We start from the raw sequence: 21,709 nt of genomic DNA on the forward strand, positions 1-21,709 counted from the left end.
CATATTATGTATGACATTGTACCCACATATTGTGTATGACATTCACCCACATGTTATGTATGACATTGTACCCACATATTGTGTATGACATTCACCTTCATTATGTATGACATTGTACCCAAATATTATGTATGACATTCACCCACATATTATGTATGACATTGTACCCACATAATGTGTATGACATTCACCCACATTATGTATGACATTGTACCCACATATTGTGTATGACATTCACCCACATGTTATGTATGACATTGTACCCACATTTTGTGTATGACATTCACTCACATTATGTATGACATTGTACCCAAATATTATTTATGACATTCACCCACATATTATGTATGACATTGTACCCAAATATTATGTATGACATTGTAACCACATATTATGTATGACATTCACCCTCATATTATGTATGACATTGTACCCACATATTGTGTATGACATTCACCCACATTATGTATGACATTGTACTCACATTGTGTATGACATTGTTCCTACGTATGTACCCATATATTATGTACACTGTATGATACAGTACTTGGAGTGTTTCCCTCCCATTACAACTGGTCACCTATAGTGGACACATATAACGAAGGGATCAACACATTCTGTATGGGGGACAACATAGAAATCTACTGATAGTGATAGGATGGGACCTTTCCTATTGTACTGACCTGTGTCAAGCTGCTTTATAAACATTATTACAAGCCATGTCAATAATTCAAGTTTAACATTCTTCACTACTTTTGTTTATATTATCTGTGGGTGATTATTTCAAATTCTAGGCCATAAATAGTTTTTTTTTATGATACAAAATTATCACTGATTTATAATTTACCGTATCACAACTGACTACTGTGCTTGGCGTTATATACCACCCAGTATAAATACCTAGTAGGTATAAATAAGGCCTTCCCACCACCCCACTTAAAGGTCAGGCCGTAGGTCTTATCACAAGATACTGTAGTAAGACTTACACACACTTTAGACTGAGTGTGAATATATAGGTAATGAGAATTTAGTCATAGACCTATGTGTGTATGTAGATCTACATGTATATTTTGTAGGTCTGTCTTGTACCTGGTTTCCCTATGTGGAGGGCTTGATGGGTGACTCTATAAAGACAAGTGTACAATGTGTTTATACCTGGTTGTCTCTTGATGATTATTTTAGAATACCAGGGGTAATCATTAATAAGTGCCAGTTTTGACTTTTTGCTATTGGTAAACACCGTTTTAATAAGTTTATTTTTAGAGTCTTTGAAAAAGGACCCAATATGGGATATTTGTGGATATCAATCTTCAAAGGGCTACTTCTCATGAAGGAGTATATAAATATTGACCAAATTTAACATTTAATATCAGTAGGACACATGGAAATTGAATGTTATTTAAATGAAATATTTTGAACTTTAAGAGTCTGGCCTGTGATTAAAGACCTATCAGTGACAAAGGGCAGTGTTAATCCATGTAGCGATTGTTTCTTAACATGTAGATTTTCTGTCTGACCATGTAGGTTTACTGTCTGACCATGTAGGTTTCCTGTCTGACAGTTAACCTACATGGTTAGACAGTAAACCTACATAGACAGACAGAAAACCTACATAGTCAGATAGAAAACCTACATAGTCAGATAGAAAACCTACATAGTCAGATAGAAAACCTACATAGTCTGACCATGTAAGCTTCCTGTCTGACCATGTAGCTTTACTGTCTGACCATGTAGGTTAACTGTCTGACCATGTAGGTTTTCTGTCTGACTATGTAGGTTTACTGTCTGACCATGTAGGTTTACTGTCTGACCATGTAGGTTTACTGTCTGACCATGTAGGTTTACTGTCTGACCATGTAGGTTTACTGTCTGACCATGTAGGTTTACTGTCTGACCATGTAGGTTTACTGTCTGACCATGAAGGTTTACTGTCTCACCATGTAGGTTAACTGTCTGACCATGTGGGTTTACTGGCTGACCATGTAGGCTTACTGTCTGACCATGTAGGTTTACTGTCTCACCATGTACGCTTACTGTCTGACCATGTAGGTTAACTGTCTGACCATGTAGGTTTACTGGCTGACCATGTTGGTTTACTGTCTGACCATGTAGGTTTACTGTGTGACCATGTACGTTTACTGTCTGACCATATAGGTTTACTGTCTGACCATGTAGGTTAACTGGCTGACCATGTTGGTTTACTGTCTGACCATGTAGGTTTACTGTCTGACCAGGTATGTTAACTGTCTGACCATGTAGGTTTACTGTCTGACCAGGTATGTTAACTGTCTGACCATGTAGGTTTACTGTCTAACCATATAGGTTTACTGTCTGACCATGTATGTTTACTGTCTGACCATGTAAGCTTACTGTCTGACCATGTAGGTTTACTGTCTGACCATGTTAGCTTACTGTCTGACCATGTAGATTTACTGTCTAACCATGAAGGTTTACTGTCTGACCATGTGGGTTTACTGGCTGACCATGTGGGTTTACTGTCTGACCATGTAGATTTACTGTCTAACCATGTAGGTTAACTGGCTGACCATGTTGGTTTACTGTCTGACCATGTAAGCTTACTGTCTGACCATGTAAGCTTACTGTCTGACCATGTAGGTTTACTGTCTGACCATGTAAGCTTACTGTCTGACCATGTAGGTTAACTGTCTGACCATGTGGGTTTACTGGCTGAACATGTGGGTTTACTGTCTGACCATGTAGGTTTACTGGCTGACCATGTACGCTTACTGTCTGACCAAGCAGATTTACTGTCTGACCATGTAAGCTTACTGTCTGACCATGTAGGTTTACTGTCTGACCATGAACGTTTACTGTCTGACCATGTAAGGTTTACGTTCTGACCATGTAGGTTAACGGTCTGACCATGTGGGTTTACTGGCTGACCATGTGGGTTTACTGTCTGACCATGTAAGGTTTACTGTCTGACCATGAACGTTTACTGTCTGACCATGTATGTTGACTGTCTGACCATGTAGGTTTACTGACTGACCATGTACGCTTACTGTGTGACCAAGCAGATTTACTGTCTGACCACGTAAGCTTACTGTCTGACCATGTAGATTTACTGGCTTACCATGAAGGTTTACTGTCTGACCATGTTAGTTTACTGGCTGACCATGTAGGTTTACTGCCTGACCATGAAGGTTTACTGTCTGACCATGTAGGTTTACTGTCTGACCATGTACGTTTACTGTCTGACCATGTAAGCTTACTGTCTGACCATGTAGCTCTACTGTCTGACCATGTAGGTTAACTGTCTGACCATGTGGGTTTACTGGCTGACCATGTGGGTTTACTGTCTGACCATGTAGGTTTACTGGCTGACCATGTACGCTTACTGTCTGACCATGCAGATTTACTGTCTGACCATGTAAGCTTACTGTCTGACCATGTAGCTTTACTGTCTGACCATGTAGGTTTACTGTCTGACCATGTTAGGTTTAAATTACTGTCTGACCATGTAGGTTTACTGTCTGACCATGTAGGTTTACTGTCTGACCATGTAGGTTAACTGTCTGACCATGTAGGTTTACTGTGTGACCATGTAGGTTTACTGTCTGACCATGTAAGGTTTACTGTCTGACCATGTAGGTTAACTGTCTGACCATGTGGGTTTACTGGCTGACCATGTGGGTTTACTGTCTGACCATGTAGGTTTACTGGCTGACCATGTAGGTTTACTGTCTGACCATGAAGGTTTACTTTCTGACCATGTAGGTTTACTGTCTGACCATGTAGGATTACTGTCTGACCATGTAAGCTTACTGTCTGACCATGCAAGTTTACTGTCTGAGCATGTAGGTTTACTGTCTGACCATGTAAGCTTACTGTCTGACCATGTATGCTTACTGTCTGACCATGTAGGTTTACTGTCTGACCATGTACGCTTACTGTCTGACCATGTAGGTTTACTGTCTGACCATGTAGATTTACTGTCTGACCATGTAAGCTTTCTGTTTGACCATGTAGGTTTACTGTCTGACCATGTAGTTTTTTTTAATGCTACTTCAATTCTGTGTCCTCCCACATTAAGACCCAGTTGCTCCAATCACCCAATATGCTTCTATCCGGACCGTCTGGAGTGAAATTGATAGAAATTATATTTTGCATGTCTGAATATGACTGTTACCCATTACGATCGCGCAGTCAATTGCCAATTTTGATGAAAAAAAATCAATATGAAAAATATTATTCAAACTAACCTCATTGAATATCTGTTCCCCATAGTATCAAGTCATTCAAAATGGTGGGTGTTCAAAATGACTGAAGAATGATCTCAAGAACAGTGTAGAGGGACTGGACTGGGTTGATCTTCGGCTACCACGTAGCTCAATTGGTAGAGCGTCTGTCTAGATTTTGAAGGGGCCTGGGTTTGAACCCCGGTCTGGTCATGCATTTTCCCACTCCTACTACAAAAGCATTCATGTGAACTGTTGTTATATTTTACAGCACCAGGCTTCGACAGGAATGCCTGGATGAGTGTCAAAGAATCTATTGGTTTAGATTTCCCAAATGTAGGTATACAGAGTCATTGGTCAAAAATAGTTCTAAAATTACAAAGTGTTCAACAGTCCTTGTCTTGACCTCTTAATAAATGTTTATAGTGGCATTGAGTTCATCCTAAATGTGCATACGCAAAGTCAATAATCATATTCATTTGGACTCTTGTGTCTGTAGATTGTAATCCCTTTGATGGTCAAGATCTCAAAAGAAAAAGTGAAAATTTCAGATAACCTATAGCTATATCATTTAGATGGATATATCCTGATCAGACAAATGTGTTGTAGTAGGTGAAATGTATTTTCATCTGACCAAACATTGTGTCGCAGTAGAGGACATGTATGGTTTTGCTATACCTATAAGTATGGTAATCTTTATTTGAAATTGGACGTTTGGTTGGGTAGCCATGGTATTTTGTCTACAGCTCCTTCATACTAAACGATCACTGCTAACACATGTCACATACTTTGCACCGGAGATCAAATGAAGAAAATTGATATTCAGTTTTTACTTTCCAGCTTCCCTATTATATGGACGATGATGTGAAAATAACTCAGAGTAACACCATCATTAGGTACATTGCTGGCAAATATGACCTCCGTAAGTACAATGTATTAACGGTAACAATATTAACCCTGTTTGTGTGGTAATTAAGACATATGACAGTCTAAGAGCACTAGCCATCCACCACTGGATTATAATTATTGGTTCAAGGCCTACATGGGGCAGTTACGTACCGTTTTACCTCCACCACCACCAAACCCTGGCACATTTTAAAATGACTATGGCTGTCATTAGGACATAAAACACAAACTGTTCATGTGCTTACATGATTTAGACCTTCAGTTTTGATATGACCTCTGTCAAGTTCTGTGGTTCTGTGAAACATGTTCATAAGATGTTCAGAGATTTAAGGAAGTATTTTTCTACAGGTATAATGGCTATTTTGATTGCCTAAATACTAAATCATAGTTTTAAACTGTCCTGATGCTGACCATATGAATGATATATGAGTTTTTCTGTATATATTGAGGTAATGGAAACTCCAGTACAGACTTCATAATAAAATTCTATATAAAAGTTTTAAAATTTAATATTTTAAAATGAAGTTTTCTTGTTTTAGCAACTCATTAATTGTATAATTTGATATGTGTTCTGTACAATACATGCTACAAATGTAACATAATAATGCAGTGTTATTTTAAAAGTTTCAGAAAATCAATATCCTTCTTTATAATAAAAACTAGCAATGTACAAAACTTACATTGTATAAAACCTACTATATAATAACATTGTACAAAACTAACATTATACAACACTAATAATGTACGAAACTAACAATGTTCAACACTAACATTGTACAAAACTTATTATATAATAACATTGTACAAAACTAACATTATACAACACTTATAATATACGAAACTAACAATGTACAAAACTAACATTATACAACACTAATAATGTACGAAACTAACAATGTACAAAACTTACATTGTACAACACTAATAATGTACGAAACTAACATTGTACAAAACTTACATTGTACAAAACTTCAATTGTACAGAACAAAAATACACTGTATAAAACTTAAAATGTATCTGCATCACCCTTGGAAACAACAAAATTTCATCTGGCTGATAAGGAAAGACACCATTTTGTTCTAGTAATATATTTAATGATAAATGTTGGATAGATATTAAGGCAAACTATAAATAGATAGATACTAAGGCATAAAGATTAATGATAAACTTTGGATAGATACTAAGGCATAAAGATTAATGATAAACTTTGGATAGATACTAATGAGGCCGAAAGATTAATGATCAACTTAAGATATATTCTAACGAAGCATAAAGATTAAGGATAAACTTTGGATAGATACTAACGAAGCATAAAGATTAAAGATAAACTTTGGAAAGATACTAACGGGGCATAAATATTAATGATAAACTTTGGATAGATACTAAGGCCTAAAGATTAATGATAAACTTTGGATAGATTCAACGAAGCATAAAGATTAACAATAAACTTTGGATAGATACTATAATGAGGCTTAAAAATTAATGATAATATTTGGATAGATACTAAGGAAGCATAAAGATTAATGATAACTTTGGATAGATACTATAATGAGGCTTGAAAATTAATGATAATCTTCGGAAAGATACTAAGGAAGCATAAAGATTAATGATAACTTTGGATAGATACTAATGAGGCCTAAAGATTAATGATAAACTTGGGATAGATTCTAACGAAGCATAAAGATTAATGATAAACTTTCGATAGATACTAACGAAGCATAAAGATTAATGATAAACTTTGGAAAGACACTAACGAGGCATAAAGATTAACGATAAACTTTGGATAGATACTATAATGAGGCATAAAAATTAAAGATAAACTTTGGATAGATACTAACGAAGCATAAAGATTAATGACAAGCTTTGGATAGATACTAACGAAGCATAAAGATTAATGATAATTTTGGATAGATACTAACGAGGCATAAAGATTAATGATAAACTTTGGATAGATACTAAAGAGGCATTAAGATTAATGATAAACTTTGGATAGATAGTAACGAGGCATAAAGATAAATGATAAACTTTGAATAGAACTAACAAGGCATTAAGATTAATGATAAACTTTGGATAGATTTAACAAGGCATATACAAATTAATGATTACTTTGGATAGATACTAACGTGGCATAAAGACCTCACTTTATCTTAAGATAGCCATAATATTTTGTGTGAATATCTGTTTCAGTGGGTAAGACTAAAGAAGAGAAAGTCCTTTGTGACATGATGCTAGAAAACGCCATGGATTTCCGGAATGGAACTGTTCGACTTTGCTACAATCCCGACTATGTAAGTCGATAATCAGTGACACAGATCAGGTTATAAGTTTGAGTTTATATAAAGATTCAGCCATTGTTACTGTTTTACTTTTAACTGACGTTGAGTGTTAGTTGTACACGCTGGTACTTCTGACATAGACATTGGTGCATGTAATGATAGAATTGTATTGTAGTTATTATACCTTTATTTTGTTATCAGTTAAAACAGCTGTATGATCTAATATATAATGGGATACACACCTACATGTGTGCTTGACAATCTTTTGATTCTTTACAAAATAATGTACTATAGTTAAGGATATAAAATGTTGAGAGCTTTATAAATAAACACTTCTTTCTATTTATATTTCAGGATAGTATAAAAGATGCCTACTTTGATAGGTTGTTTAAGGTTATCCTTCCTACATTTGAGAAATTCTTGGGTAAAAACTCCTGGTTCGCTCGTGGTGAAAGTGTAAGTAAAATCCAATACAGACGCAGTGTATGAAAAGCAAAATATACATATATTTAATGTCATGATCTATACATATATATACACTGAAATGTATTACCGGGTATGTTCTCATTGTCCTGTAGATATATGTTCTCATTGTCCTGTAGATATAAGTTCTCATTGTCCTGTAGATATATGTTCTCATTGTCCAGTTGATATATGTTCTCATTGTCCTGTAGATATATGTTCTCATTGTCCAGTAGATATATGTTCCCATTGTCCTGTAGATATATGTTCTCATTGTACTGTAGATATATGTTCTCATTGTACAGTAGAGATATGTTCTCATTGTCCTGTAGATATAAGTTCTCATTGTTCAGTAGATATATGTTCTCATTGTCCTGAAGATATATGTTCTCATTGTCCTGTAGATATAAGTTCTCATTGTACAGTAGATATATGTTCTCATTGTACTGTAGATATATGTTCTCATTGTACAGTAGAGATATGTTCTCATTGTCCTGTAGATATATGTTTTCATTGTCCAGTTGATATATGTTCTCATTGTCCTGTAGATAGATGTTCTCATTGTCCAGTAGCTATATGTTCTCATTGTCCTGTAGATATAAGTTCTCATTGTACAGTAGATATATGTTCTCATTGTGCTGTAGATATATGTTCTCATTGTACAGTAGAGATATGTTCTCATTGTCCTGTAGATATAAGATCTCATTGTACAGTAGATATATGTTCTCATTGTCCTGTAGATATAAGTTCTCATTGATCAGAAATAGTATATGTTGAAGCAGAAAAGTTTTTGAAAATGATGAATGAATTATTTTGGTCCAGGTGACGGCTTGTGATTTCCCGATGTACGAACTTCTGGACCAACACACTCTGATGAAGCCTGGTTGCCTTGATGACTTCCCAAACCTTACAGCTTTCCAAAAACGCTTTGAGGATCTACCGAAGATTAAGGAATACTTAAAAGATCCAAGTTACATTGCCTTTCCTGTCAACAACAAGGTGGCTAAGTTTAGGTAGATAATGGATGTTCCCATGTCATAAGATTCTTCTAATTCAGTGGAAAACTACTTTACAATATTGGAATGAACTTGAAAAAAAAGGTTTAACATTTCTGTTTCAAGGTAAAATTATCTTCAAAATTTGTATTCCATTTTGTTTTTATCTTTTACAATTTTTTTTGTTATTAATTTACAATGGTATTGAAGACAGTTTTATGCATTTATATTGATGACTCTCGTTGTACCTAATTGAAGTATGCATGGGGTCGTAATGGATCTGTTTGCATATGAATAAGGAAGTAAGCAGTGAAATGGCTAAAAGTAATGAAATAAATGTGATGTTTGGACATTTCTACCATTGACCATTCCTTCTAAACACTTAACATGTAATCTGAACAGTTTTTTATGGCAAAGCTTTGAAGTTTATAATGATGGTGCTCAAATGGATAGAGTGAATCTACTCCATAGCTTGTTATATGCATGGCTCACAGGGCATACGCGACTAATTAACGGTCAGGGTACATTTTAGTCTTATGTTACAGGAAAACTATTCAGCAGCTTTTTATATTGGTTTTGTTTATCTTGTATTTTTGTTAGTGTACATGTCTACCCCTTGTGATGTTGCTTGGTCACTATTGGTCTTTTTCAGACCAGTATAACATCCCGTTATTTTCAGTAGCGGTTAAACTGTAATCAAGATTAGCAGTTAGGGGGATATAATGTAGATATTGTGAATCACTGGGATTTTGCTAAGATATTCATATTCACCTGCAATTGTATGAAAAGACTATCATGAATTCAAACTTTTCAAAAATATGTATTCATACAGAAACACCTATAAACCTTAAATATATATCTTAAGTGGTCACTCTATCATGTCCAAGTCACAAATCCCAGTGAAGACATTGTTGGAAAACAATCGAAGTATTCATAAAAATCCTTCAATTCATAGCATGGAAAATAGTTATAGTTTAAGATATTATCGCAACTTTGTTAGAATATCCTAAATAAGAAATTTTAAAGCATATCATAATAGCTTTTTGATGTCATCTGTCTACTATAAGGCCAGTCAGTTACTGAACACTTCTTAATTGTCTCATTCCAAAAATGTAATTTTTCATGTTTAGGTTCAGTTTGGCCAAACATGTTTCATTAATTAAGTACATAATTTTATAATTAGCTTCAAATTAAAACTGCTTTGATTTGTTACGTTATTTTCTAATCTGCAATTTGTTTTTCCTTCTTTTGCAAAGAAGATTAACTTGCAAATTTTCATTAACAGTTCCATGTAATTTGAAAGCTTATGTCAAACTGTCTGTTAATAAAGTTGTTCCTAAAGCAAATGATGCGTTCTAGTTTTTAGCTCACCTGCCTGAAGAGCAAGTGAGCTTATATCATGGTGGGGCGTCTGTCGTCTGTCATCCGTCCATCAACTTTTCCTTTAAACGACTTCTTTTGAAGAACTGAAAGGTATAGAATCATAATATTTGGCTGGTGGCATGGGTTCCTGAGATGGAGCCTGACAAAGTTTGAGAATGAAAATGACCTGAACCTACTTTCAAGGTCACAGGGATCAAATATGTCAAATGCTTCAAACAGCTTCATTTTAAAAAGATATTTAAACAAATTCATCTAGACTTTATGGCACATGTTTAGTATTAACTCTCTTTATAGACATTTAAATGGTATATAACTGTATAACTAGTGAAGCATGCTTCAGCTTATCGAAATAAATAGTTCTCATCATAAATACTTCTTTCCATGGACAGATCACTGTATACAGGAACATAGTCAAATATTCGCCCTTCACTGGTTAAGTCCATATCTATGCAGTGTTGACTTTGCACTTCACATTACTATGGTGTGGTGTCTAGTTGTTGTCATGATAAATTCACTCATTGCAGAGGGCGAAAGTGCAGCAAATTTCCCCGGTATACAGAAGTGGATTCTTCAAATAAGAAGTAGTCACCTTGAGTACCATGGATAGTTGCCATACCTACATTTCAAATATCAAAGGTTCAATCGACTGGTCACTGGTGTCTAGGAATGATGGTCAACATGGTCAATCAAAAGGTTTCTAGTGTCAAGGGAGACTGGTTGTTTTGGGCAGTTGTCTGGTGTCAAGGGTAGGCAAGCAGATGATAATTGTGGGACCTGTTCCTCTTGTCAAAAGAGATTGGTAATCATGAACAGGTGTCCATAGAGGTGATGATCATAAGGGACATATGTCTGGTGTCCCAGGAGGATTGTCAGTTAAGACAGGTTCCTGGTGTATAAAGAGGCTGGTCATTACCAGGTTGTTGTCTCCAGGTGACAAGGACACTTAGTTATGACCTGGTTCTCGTCTCCAGGTGTCAAGGATACTTAGTAATGACCAGGTTCTTGTCTCCAGGTGACAAGGATACTTAGTAATGACCAGGTTCTTGTCTCCAGGTGACAAGGATAATTAGTAATGACCAGGTTCTTGTCTCCAGGTGTCAAGGATACTTCGTAATGACCAGGTTCTTGTCTCCAGGTGACGAGGATACTTAGTAATGACCAGATTCTTGTCTCCAGGTGCCAAGGATACTTAGTAATGACCAGGTTCTTGTCTCCAGGTGACAAGGATAATTAGTAATGACCAGGTTCTTGTCTCCAGGTGAAAAGGATACTTAGTAATGACCAGATTCTTGTCTCCAGGTGACGAGGATACTTAGTAATGACCAGGTTCTTGTCTCCAGGTGACAAGGATACTTAGTAATGACCAGATTCTAGTCTCCAGGTGACAAGGATAAATAGTAATGACCAGGTTCTTGTCTCACGGTGACAAGGATAATTAGTAATGACCAGGTTCTTGTCTCCAGGTGACGAGGATACTTAGTAATGACCAGGTTCTTGTCTCCAGGTGAAAAGGATAATTAGTAATGACCAGGTTCTTGTCTCCAGGTGAAAAGGATACTTCGTAATGACCAGGTTGTTGTTTCAAGGTATCAAATATACTTAGTTTCTCGTGTCCACTGGATAAGGTTACCCTCATGATGATTCTTGTCCAAAGGGCTACCATAGCAAGATATCAATGTTTTAGGGTTGGGTATCTTTCGCTCACCTTGCACAAAGTGCCAGTTGTGCTTATGGTATAGTGTGTTGTCTGTCGTCTGTTAATTTTTTCTTCGAAATTTACTCCAATAAAATGTGTTGGCCCTACTTTGAAGGTCACAGGTGTCAAAAATGTAAACTCTTTAAACAATATCTTCTGAATAACCAGGAAGCTCAGAGTAATACTACTTGGCCAGTATAGGTACCTGGCATGAAGTGCTATATTTCCTCAAAAAGATGACCTTGACCTCCTTTAAAGATCACAGGGTCAAATGTGTTCAAAACCTTCACACATCTTCTTCAGAATAATCAGGAGGCCCAGACTACTGATACTTGGCCAGTAGGTACCTAGGACGAAGTGATATAAAGTTTCTTCAAATAAATGACCTAGATCTAGACCTACTTTCAAGGTCACAGGTGTCAAATATGTAAAAACCTTTAAACAGTATCTTCTGAACAAGAGGCCCAATAGGCCTGAATCGCTCACCTGGTATTGTTAATCTCACACTTGTAATCTTTAAAGTGGACTAAAATACAACTACAGACGAATATCAGTGTTTGAATCTATCAAAAGATTTAAACATATTATGCCTGTGACCTTGAATAATGAACAAGGACATAAGGTTGAACAGAGTTTACAGTCTTCCAACATGCTTCTAGCAAAATATCATTACCCTGGAAATTTTGGTTATACAGAACAAATCATTTAAAGATTTAAACATATTTGACCCATGTGACCTTGAATATATGTCAAGGTCATTCATTTGAACAAACTTGGTAGCCCTTCATCCCAGCATGTTATTGGCCAAATTCATGCACCCTAGGCCTTTTGGTTATTCAGAAGAGGTTGTTGAAATGTGTTTAACATATTTAACCCCAGTGACCTTGAATATGATTCAAGGTCATTCATTTGAACAAACTTGGTTGTCCTTCATCCCAGCATGTTACTGGCCAAATATCATTATCCTAGGCCTCTTGGTTATTCAGAAGAAGTTGTTTAAAGATTTTAACATATTTGACCCCTGTGACCTTGAATATGTCAAGGTCATTTATTTGAACAAACTTGGTAGCCCTTCATCCCAGCATTTTACTGGCCAAATATCATCACCCTAGGCCTCTCAGTTATTCAGTAGAATTCATTAAAGGTTTTAAACATATTTGACCCCTGTGACCTTGAATATAAATCAAGATCATTTATTTGAACAAACTTGGTAGCCTTTCATCTTAGCATGTTACTGGCCAAATATTACCACCCTAGGCCTCTAGGTTATTCAGAAAAAGTTGTTGAAAGGTTTTAACATATTTGACCCCTGTGACCTTGAAAATGGATGTAGGTCATTTATTTGAACAAACTTCATCCCAGCATGCTTCTGGCCAAATATCATCACCCTATGCCTTTTGGTTCCTGAGAAGAAGTTGTTTAAAGTAAAAAGTTGACGATGGACGGACGACGGAGGGATGCCGCACCATGCCATAAGCTCACTTGGCCCTTCGGGCCAGGTGAGCTAATAACCAGGAAGCAGAGTAATACTACTTGGCCAGTAGGTACCTGGCATGAAGTGCTATGTTTCCTCAAATAAATGACATTGACCTACTTCAAAGATATCAAGGGTCAAATGTGTTTTAAACCTTTAAACAACTTCTTCTGAAAAACCAGGAGGCCCAGAGTACCGATACTTGGCCAGTAGGTACCTGGGACAAAGTGATGTAAAATTTCCTCAAATAAATTACCTAGATCTAGACCTACTTTCAAGGTCAAGGGGTCAAATATGCAAGAACTTTCAAACAAGTTCTTTCGATTAACCAGGAGGCGCAGAGTACCGATATTTGGCCAGTAGGTACCTGGGACAAAGTGATGTAAAATTTCCTCAAATAAATTACCTAGATCTAGACCTACTTTCAAGGTCAAGGGGTCAAATATGCAAGAACTTTCAAACAAGTTCTTTCGATTAACCAGGAGGCCCAGAGTGATGATACTTGGCCAGTTACTACCTTGGACAGAGTGCTATAAAGTTTCCTCAAATAAATGATTTTGACCTACTTTTGAGGTCACAAGGGTCAAATATGTAAAACTTTAAACAACTTCTGATTAACCAGAAAACCGAGAGTAATGATACTCTGCCATTGGATACCTGGGACAGAGTGCAACAAAGTTACCTCAAATAAATGACCTTGACCTACTTCAGAGGTCATAGGGGTCAAATATGTGAAAACTTTCAAACAACTTATTCCGATTAACCAGGAGGCCCAGAGTAATGATACTTGGTCAGTAAGTACCTGGGACAGAGTGCTATATAGTTCCCCCAAATTAATTACCTTGACCTACTTTCAGTCACAGTAGTCAAATATGTAAATATCTTTAAATCACTTCTTCCGCAACACCAGGAGGCACGGGGAAACGATATTTAACCAGAAGTGTGCTGGGATAGAGTAGAATCAAGTTTCATTTAGTCTGGAACATTCTCAAGCCAAGCCGACTCAATATATGGAAATATTTGCAAAAGTACTTTTATTGAGAATATTTTTCCACGATCTGGGCCTCTTGTTTTTTTTGTTCTCTCAAGTGATCATGAACTTCATTTATCAGTTCTTGATAAAATAGGTACACAAGTTCGACAATTCAAGCTTATAACTGTTCGATGTTCATCATCTTACATGTATTCACTGTTCAGGATTATTCTGGGATAATATCCAGACCAACAAACACTATTTTGTGTGATACACGAGACATGATGTGGTTACCTAATGGCAAAGAACAACACTACACATCCATTTTGTTGTATCTTGTATTTTTGATCTGCTGATAACTGTTGAATGCACAGGACAAATATATATATATATATAGTTGTAGTACTATGTACAATATAAATTCACATTACGACAACAGCGAGTATTGACACTAAAGCTGACAAAATCATATTTCTACTTGTTTTCCAATTAAATTACAGTCATTCTTATCAAATGAGATGAATACAAAGATACTTTTTCATGTGTCGTGAAAGCATCTACGCAATCAGCTCATTCAGACATTCATGAATAAACCAGAACTCATCAAGATAACACTAGTTACATTATGTATCCTTACATACAACACAGCACTGCATAGCTGACCAGTTCACACGTCTATAAACAATGCCACATCTTCTTCATTCTAGTCACAAGGCATTCCGGAATATTGCAGGAAAATTTTCATTTGTTCAAAACACCACAAAGAAAGAGTAAATTGATGTTAAGGATACTTTTATGTCTTGCTTTGTTGAAATGTGTGCATTAGTTAAAGACCTCAATAAATAAGTTAAGTTACAGACTAGTGACATTTCTATCTTTGACAGTGACAACACACAGCAATATCCTGTAGGTTGTACACAGGTATTATGTTTCACTAAATAGCTGGGAGTAGAAAAATTCCCATACAATAAGTTATTTATTTCATATTGTTCCCTCTGGAACTTGACCTAGTGGTGTGGTATGCTAGAATATCTTCACTTACAGGTCAGGACTATAGACTTAAGCACCATTTATAAGATTTTTTTAAGAAAACAGGTACTGTTCAAATATTAATGCAAAGTGGCATAAACTTCATTTTATATAAAGCAAGGCAAAACACATGAAAACTTGTTTTTTTTAAAGTTGTTTTCATCAGTTTGTAAATCATTTTCCTCAAATCGTAACAAATTTTTGACCAAATTTTGGATATGTCTGTTGTTTTATTTAGTTTAAATTCTCGAAAAAAGAACTATAACAAACATGACTTATACAGTAGGATATAGTAAAATGGAGAATTCAAACACCATATGTACGTAGCAATGAAATAAACATATGATATATAAATATATGTTTACATAAATATGCAAAATGGAGTTCTAATATATGGTGCATAATTGTATTTAGTGAAAATCAAAAGTATTATTGTATCTATGAACCATGTATACTATATCATAATTAACTCACATGTCCACCTCTCCTGCATACTAACATATCAATGAAATATGCAAATGTCATCATATTATATAATAACTGTCATACTAAAAATTTACAAAACACAGTCCACATGTATCGGGCCAAACAAAACAAATTCACCATAATATTGTATGATACTTTAAATACATGCAATAAAATGAGATTTACATGGGGGGGGGGATCAAATATGATGTTTTCCCTACTTATCTACCCCATTTCTTCCTCGAGCCGCAACAGGAAAAACTAAGTTTATCATTTTGTTTGGCCTCACTAAGGCTACCAATCTCATACAAAAACTCACATGATCATTCAAAAAACTATCACACATTTTAAGTGAGAGATACATACTGTGAACATATGATAGCGTATAAACCTATAAACATTGAAGATGCACACAACAGACAAGTAGAGCAGTTTTAAGCAAGAGTTTAGATTATCATAAATATTTCATACAAATCACAACTTTGTCATGATGAATATTCAAGAAAAACAGCACAAATTTGTGTATGTGATACCAGCAAAACAGCACAAATTTGTGTATGTGATACCAGCAAAATAGCTCTAAACATGTCATTGTTGTGATTATGTCATTAACACAAATCTAACCAGGTTGTTATTTATCACTTAAAAAACCCGGATGAGGATTACATGTCGCCATATTAAGATATAGATCCGACACCTACTCGTGTTATTTTTTCTCCACATCTGGTGCTTTGTACGAGAATACAATACTAAATTGACCCACAGCACTTTCCAAACGTTAACCCTATTACTGTTACACATGCTCATTGACATCAGCATATTATCAACCACAATCCATATCCTCATATAATTTATTATTCAATTGTAATGACATTTCCTCAAAAACAAATCTATTATATGTCTTACAGATGTTACAACCTATATAGGTGTAGCTACATGCACCATTATCTATTTTCCATAAATTGTTCCTCTTTTTCTCGATTGAAAAGAAAAGAGATTCTGTAAAATTTCCCGATTATACCAAATGAATCCTTCAAGTAGCGATTCCTTTTTTGTGGATTATTTTATTCAGCATTTTACTGAGGAAGGGCAGCTAGAGCTCATATTGCACTATCAGGGGATGTAAATACTATGGTCACACCTGAGTAATTACCTCCCTTTATCATTTAGCCATCCCTTCATACATTTGTTTAAATAAATATAAAAATATTTGGCAAAAAAAGATAACTTTGCTTCAATTCACTCAAAACAATTCTTTCACCAGTAATAATTTAGAGCTGGGTCAATCTTATTTACTAATTGATTTAAAAGAATATTTCTATACAAGCATTTTTCAGTTTCAACCATCATGAAATTGTTGATCTTGTCTGACAGTCATTCAGTATAAAAACAGCATAAATGCCGAAATGACAGTTGAGGTCACAACATTTATCATTAACACAACTGCAAGTTTGTATTTGCAATAACGTTTCACAAAAGCAAATTCCACTGTAAATGATTAACACAAATTCCACACATGTAGTTATTATATCATTCACCACTCTCATTAAATATGCATTATCTTACTATTTAACATATATATTTCAATAGCAATTGATGGAATGATAAATCAAGAAAAAAAATATCGTAGAAAATGTCCTACACTGCGTCTCTTTCTATCACATGTACACGATGCACTGGTCATCGGCATTGGTAAACTTAAAACAGTAAACAATAGTGTATTTTGATTCAAGAAATATATAAAACACTTTGTAATAACACAGATGGGTTTTTTTTCTCCGAATTTCTTTATTACAGAACTACTATTATGTCATAAGTCACTATGGAAATAAATTTCCAAGCTGTTTCCAAGCATTCACTTTTGATGCATTTTAAATTAAGAGTACACCATTATAATATTCTCTTTACAATATGTCACTGAATTTTATGCCTTCAGTGAATTTAGGCATTGGGGTTACCAAAATTTAGACAATCATACTTTGGCGCTTCAGTTTCCGTTTTAGCAACTTTTGTCAAGTTACACAATGGTCTTACTAAGAATGTTATTAATGTAAACAAAACAAAATCACTGGCCTGTATATAAAAATATTTTACAATGCCTATACACCATTCTTGTTGATATCAAATGACACTGTCCATCTAGTAAATATATTTATTGATTTGATTCAAAATTCATCTTATTTTTTTACTGAATAAATCGATACCATGTCCTCAAATGCCAGGCGATTCTCCTCTTCAATCTTTCCCCAACGTCACAGTTGCATTGCTATGGACGTCAATATAAATAAAACGCCACTAAAATCTTTCACCGTCTTGCTAAATAAATTCCGTCAAGTCTTTGGCACACACTACAATCTCTATCGTCCTGACTTAGAATGCTGAATTAACCACTGTAATGTTATATCTGAAAACAGAAAACAGCTACATCAACATTTACAGCCACATTGTTTCAATCCATACAAATTTGTCCAACCTAGCTCAAGCCATACATTTCAAATAATGATACAGTATAAATAGCAGTTTACAATTGAAAATGTACCTACAATCTCTACAAAAAAAACAATTTTGCTCGGTGTATACCGTTTTGAATGAAAAAAAATGCTTTATTGTAAAACTCATTGTAAAACTCATTAAAACTCATTGTAAAACTCATTGCTCATTTATTAAATGTTGAAGCTTAAGAGCTCTTTCCAACACATGAATGTCACAACAACTCTTGACTATATAGTTACTCATAAATCATTTCAACAAATATAATCTCAGAACTGTACGTCAATCAAAGAAACCTGTAATTATATGTGTATATATACAGTGATCAATCTACAATTTATTTTTGTGTGTCCTTTTCAACTGTATTGCTAAAAACAATGGATCCCACAATGATAAATTGACGTACACGTATTTCCAGAAATTCTGTGAGTCCCATCAAAATTCTAAGAGTATAGGACTCAGGACTCATATCGTAGATTTCATGTATGTATATTGAACACTATACTTCTCCCATACTACACAATTAAATATATATCACCTTTTAACTACATTAATAAACAAAGTCTATTAAAAATTACCTACCAATGTTTTCTTTTTCTTTACATGATATTGAATAACAACAGATCTCTCTGTCTTGAATTGCAGACAAATTCCTGAAAACAAAATATTATTATCAAGATCATACATCTATACAGCAAATTGTGTACTTTGTGTCGTCACGTTACTATTGTAGCGTGATGACATGTAATTGTGACGTCATGAATTTGTTCTTTTGAAATAAACCTGAAGAGCCCTGTGAAGGGTGAAATCAACTAGTTTTTGAGTCAGTTGTTAAATCTTATTTTTTCTATATTTACTTACTTCACATGGACATTTAACCTTTTTTTATTATACAGCAAATTATATATATAAAATCAGGCTCTAATTTTAGCATAAACTGATGCTTTAATTTTTAGCAATATTTCCTTTTCAAATGAACTTTCATTGCTTTTATTATAAATCATATTAGACAAATGTAGATAATGAAACAAAAATTTGTAAACTAGTGACAAACTTTCATCAAATATGAAGATAAAAGGTTTGAAGAGAAGCAGTTAAAGTGGAATAATTTATGGACAGGGTAAAGTTTCAATCCATTTTTGTGTAAATTTTAAATGCTCACATCCTTTCTATAAGCTCCTTTTCATCTAGGGAACCGGTCAGGTCCCTTTTGTTACCCAGAACTAACACTGGGATACCCTGAAGCTGTGGTTTATCTAGGAGGTGATGTAGTTCATTCCTAGAGGGCTCAATCTTGTCTTGATCAGCTGCATCTACCATGTATCTGTTGAGAGAAAATCATGGATCAATCTCCCTTAGACCAATACCAAATTGAATGATGACCATAGCTAGGCTATTATTGTTGAACTTGTGATTCACAGGAATGTACATTATAATCAGAAGATAAGTGATGTTTGACTTAGATTAACAAAATTAGTTCTTGTACTTACACAATAGCATTTACTCCCCTGCAATATCTTTCCCACATCGTTCTGAACCGTGGCTGGCCACCAATATCCCACAGCTGAGGAAAAAAGAAGACAAATTAATCTTCTTGATCATAACAAAATACAAATATATTCAAAGAATTCACTTATGAATTCAAAAATATTTTTTTTGTGTTTTTGTAGGCAATGATCATTGCTATTTTCAAGTATATATACATATATTAATACTGATGTTATTTTTGAAATTGTCTCTAACAGAAATCACAAAAAATGTATTTGCTGTAACATTTTGTTTTACTTCTTTTCATTTACCTCACAGACAGTAGAATATTAATACATGCAATTTGTACTACAAATGTAAGGAATGTCATCATTGTCAATACCTTGATTGTGACATTGCCCTTGGTTATCTTCCTCATGTTAAAACCTACTGTTGGGATCATATCTTCACTAAATTGACCCGACTGAAAAAGATGAAATTTTACATAGTTAACAAGAAGACATATTATTTAGTAGCACTAAATATTTGTTTTCATACATACATATTTTAAAACAATTAACTACAGTGACATATTCTATTTGCAAATTTATAAACTGCTTTTAATAATTTATGGTCATCAAATATAATTATACGATCACAACACATAATGATGATATATAAGCTGATACAAAGTTATCAGTATGTATTATGAAATGCATTGGACATAATTGGAAAACCAGGTGTGGGTAAATTACAATTGTTTGGTTTTACCTTTAATTTATTTAGATACATATTTTTCACGAACGTACTATTCTCCCTCAGTGGCAGAGACAAAAAGGTATCTTTATTCCCTTTGAAAGTTTTAGAAAAAAAGGTTCAAATTAAGTAGCTTTGATATAAAACTTGCTTCATACTCTAGTAAAGGCTTAACTTTTCTGGACTCTACACAGCTGTTTTGATTTAGATACTAAAAACCAAAATGTCTCCATCAGACATCAGATGCCAATAATGCTTTCCCTCTGAGCATATATTTATGCAAGCAATTTACCAGAAACAATTGTATTTCTCAACTTTAAAAAGGTGATGGTGACAAATTCTTTTACATTGTAAACGTTTTGGATCCCATGTGGGTTTTCAGTTTTGTTTTGTTCTGGGGTTAACATACATATACTAAAATAAACAAAAACATACCGAGTCAATGGCAATACAGTTTAGATATAAGTTATATGTTCTTCGAATTCCCTTCAGTTCAAAAACTTTACACCTGAACAATACACAGTGATACATACATACCAACATTTCCAATATCAAAAGCACAAGTAGATGCAATACAACTGTTTTAAAGTGTTTACTTCATCTTTTAACAAGGGTTTGAGTTGGGATATTTGTAACAGAAACAGCACTCGAGATGTGTATTTTGGCATAGCGAAAAAATACCACAAACCCAGCTACACAGATTTCAACCCAGAAGCGTCCGAGTCTAAGATGGATGCACTATCTGCTCAGATATATAGCTATCTGAACACAGCGATCAGTCCAGTTCCCTGCAAAATGTATTGGGTCAGATGTCCAAGCATTCATATCAATAGTAAACATACTGCAAGTGTATATGCATGTTCTGTATGTATATAGTCCACTTGTCTTTTGAAAGAAAAATGTTGCTTGCAATTTCCTCTGCACTATAAACAAGAGGCCCAAGGGCCTTAGCGGTCACCTGAGTTATATCATAGGTACTGGTAGCTTTATTTTATTGTTTAGATGTGATGTGGAAATCAGCATGTAAACTAAGTGAAATACAATACTTGTCATGTCATCAATGGATAAGAATTTGAAAATATTGGTAAATGTTCCCTTTGGGGCCCCGCCCTAGCCCCTGGGGATGGGGCAGGAATCC

General features: G+C 34.8%; 2 protein-coding genes across 2 annotated transcripts in view; one reads left to right on the plus strand and one right to left on the minus strand.

The window, feature by feature from the left end:
- Window positions 1-9,153, plus strand: part of LOC110449441 (glutathione S-transferase Mu 2-like) — a 17,894-nt gene extending 8,741 nt beyond the window's left edge. Inside the window, exons 4-8 of the mRNA XM_021496317.1 lie at window positions 4,471-4,535; window positions 5,040-5,121; window positions 7,293-7,393; window positions 7,736-7,837; window positions 8,666-9,153. Coding sequence (XP_021351992.1) covers window positions 4,471-4,535; window positions 5,040-5,121; window positions 7,293-7,393; window positions 7,736-7,837; window positions 8,666-8,860 — 545 coding nt within the window. The 3' untranslated portion in view covers window positions 8,861-9,153. The remainder of the gene's footprint in view (window positions 1-4,470; window positions 4,536-5,039; window positions 5,122-7,292; window positions 7,394-7,735; window positions 7,838-8,665) is intronic.
- A 5,535-nt stretch (window positions 9,154-14,688) lies between these two features.
- LOC110449443 (ADP-ribosylation factor-like protein 8A) overlaps window positions 14,689-21,709 on the minus strand; it is a 15,043-nt gene continuing 8,022 nt past the window's right edge. The window contains exons 2-6 of the mRNA XM_021496318.1: window positions 20,219-20,299; window positions 19,839-19,912; window positions 19,511-19,672; window positions 18,931-19,001; window positions 14,689-18,262 (exon numbers count right to left, since the gene is read on the minus strand). Coding sequence (XP_021351993.1) covers window positions 18,216-18,262; window positions 18,931-19,001; window positions 19,511-19,672; window positions 19,839-19,912; window positions 20,219-20,299 — 435 coding nt within the window. The 3' untranslated portion in view covers window positions 14,689-18,215. The remainder of the gene's footprint in view (window positions 18,263-18,930; window positions 19,002-19,510; window positions 19,673-19,838; window positions 19,913-20,218; window positions 20,300-21,709) is intronic.

Source organism: Mizuhopecten yessoensis, unplaced genomic scaffold (assembly GCF_002113885.1).
Source record: "Mizuhopecten yessoensis strain PY_sf001 unplaced genomic scaffold, ASM211388v2 scaffold4613, whole genome shotgun sequence".
Lineage (NCBI taxonomy): Eukaryota > Metazoa > Mollusca > Bivalvia > Pectinida > Pectinidae > Mizuhopecten > Mizuhopecten yessoensis.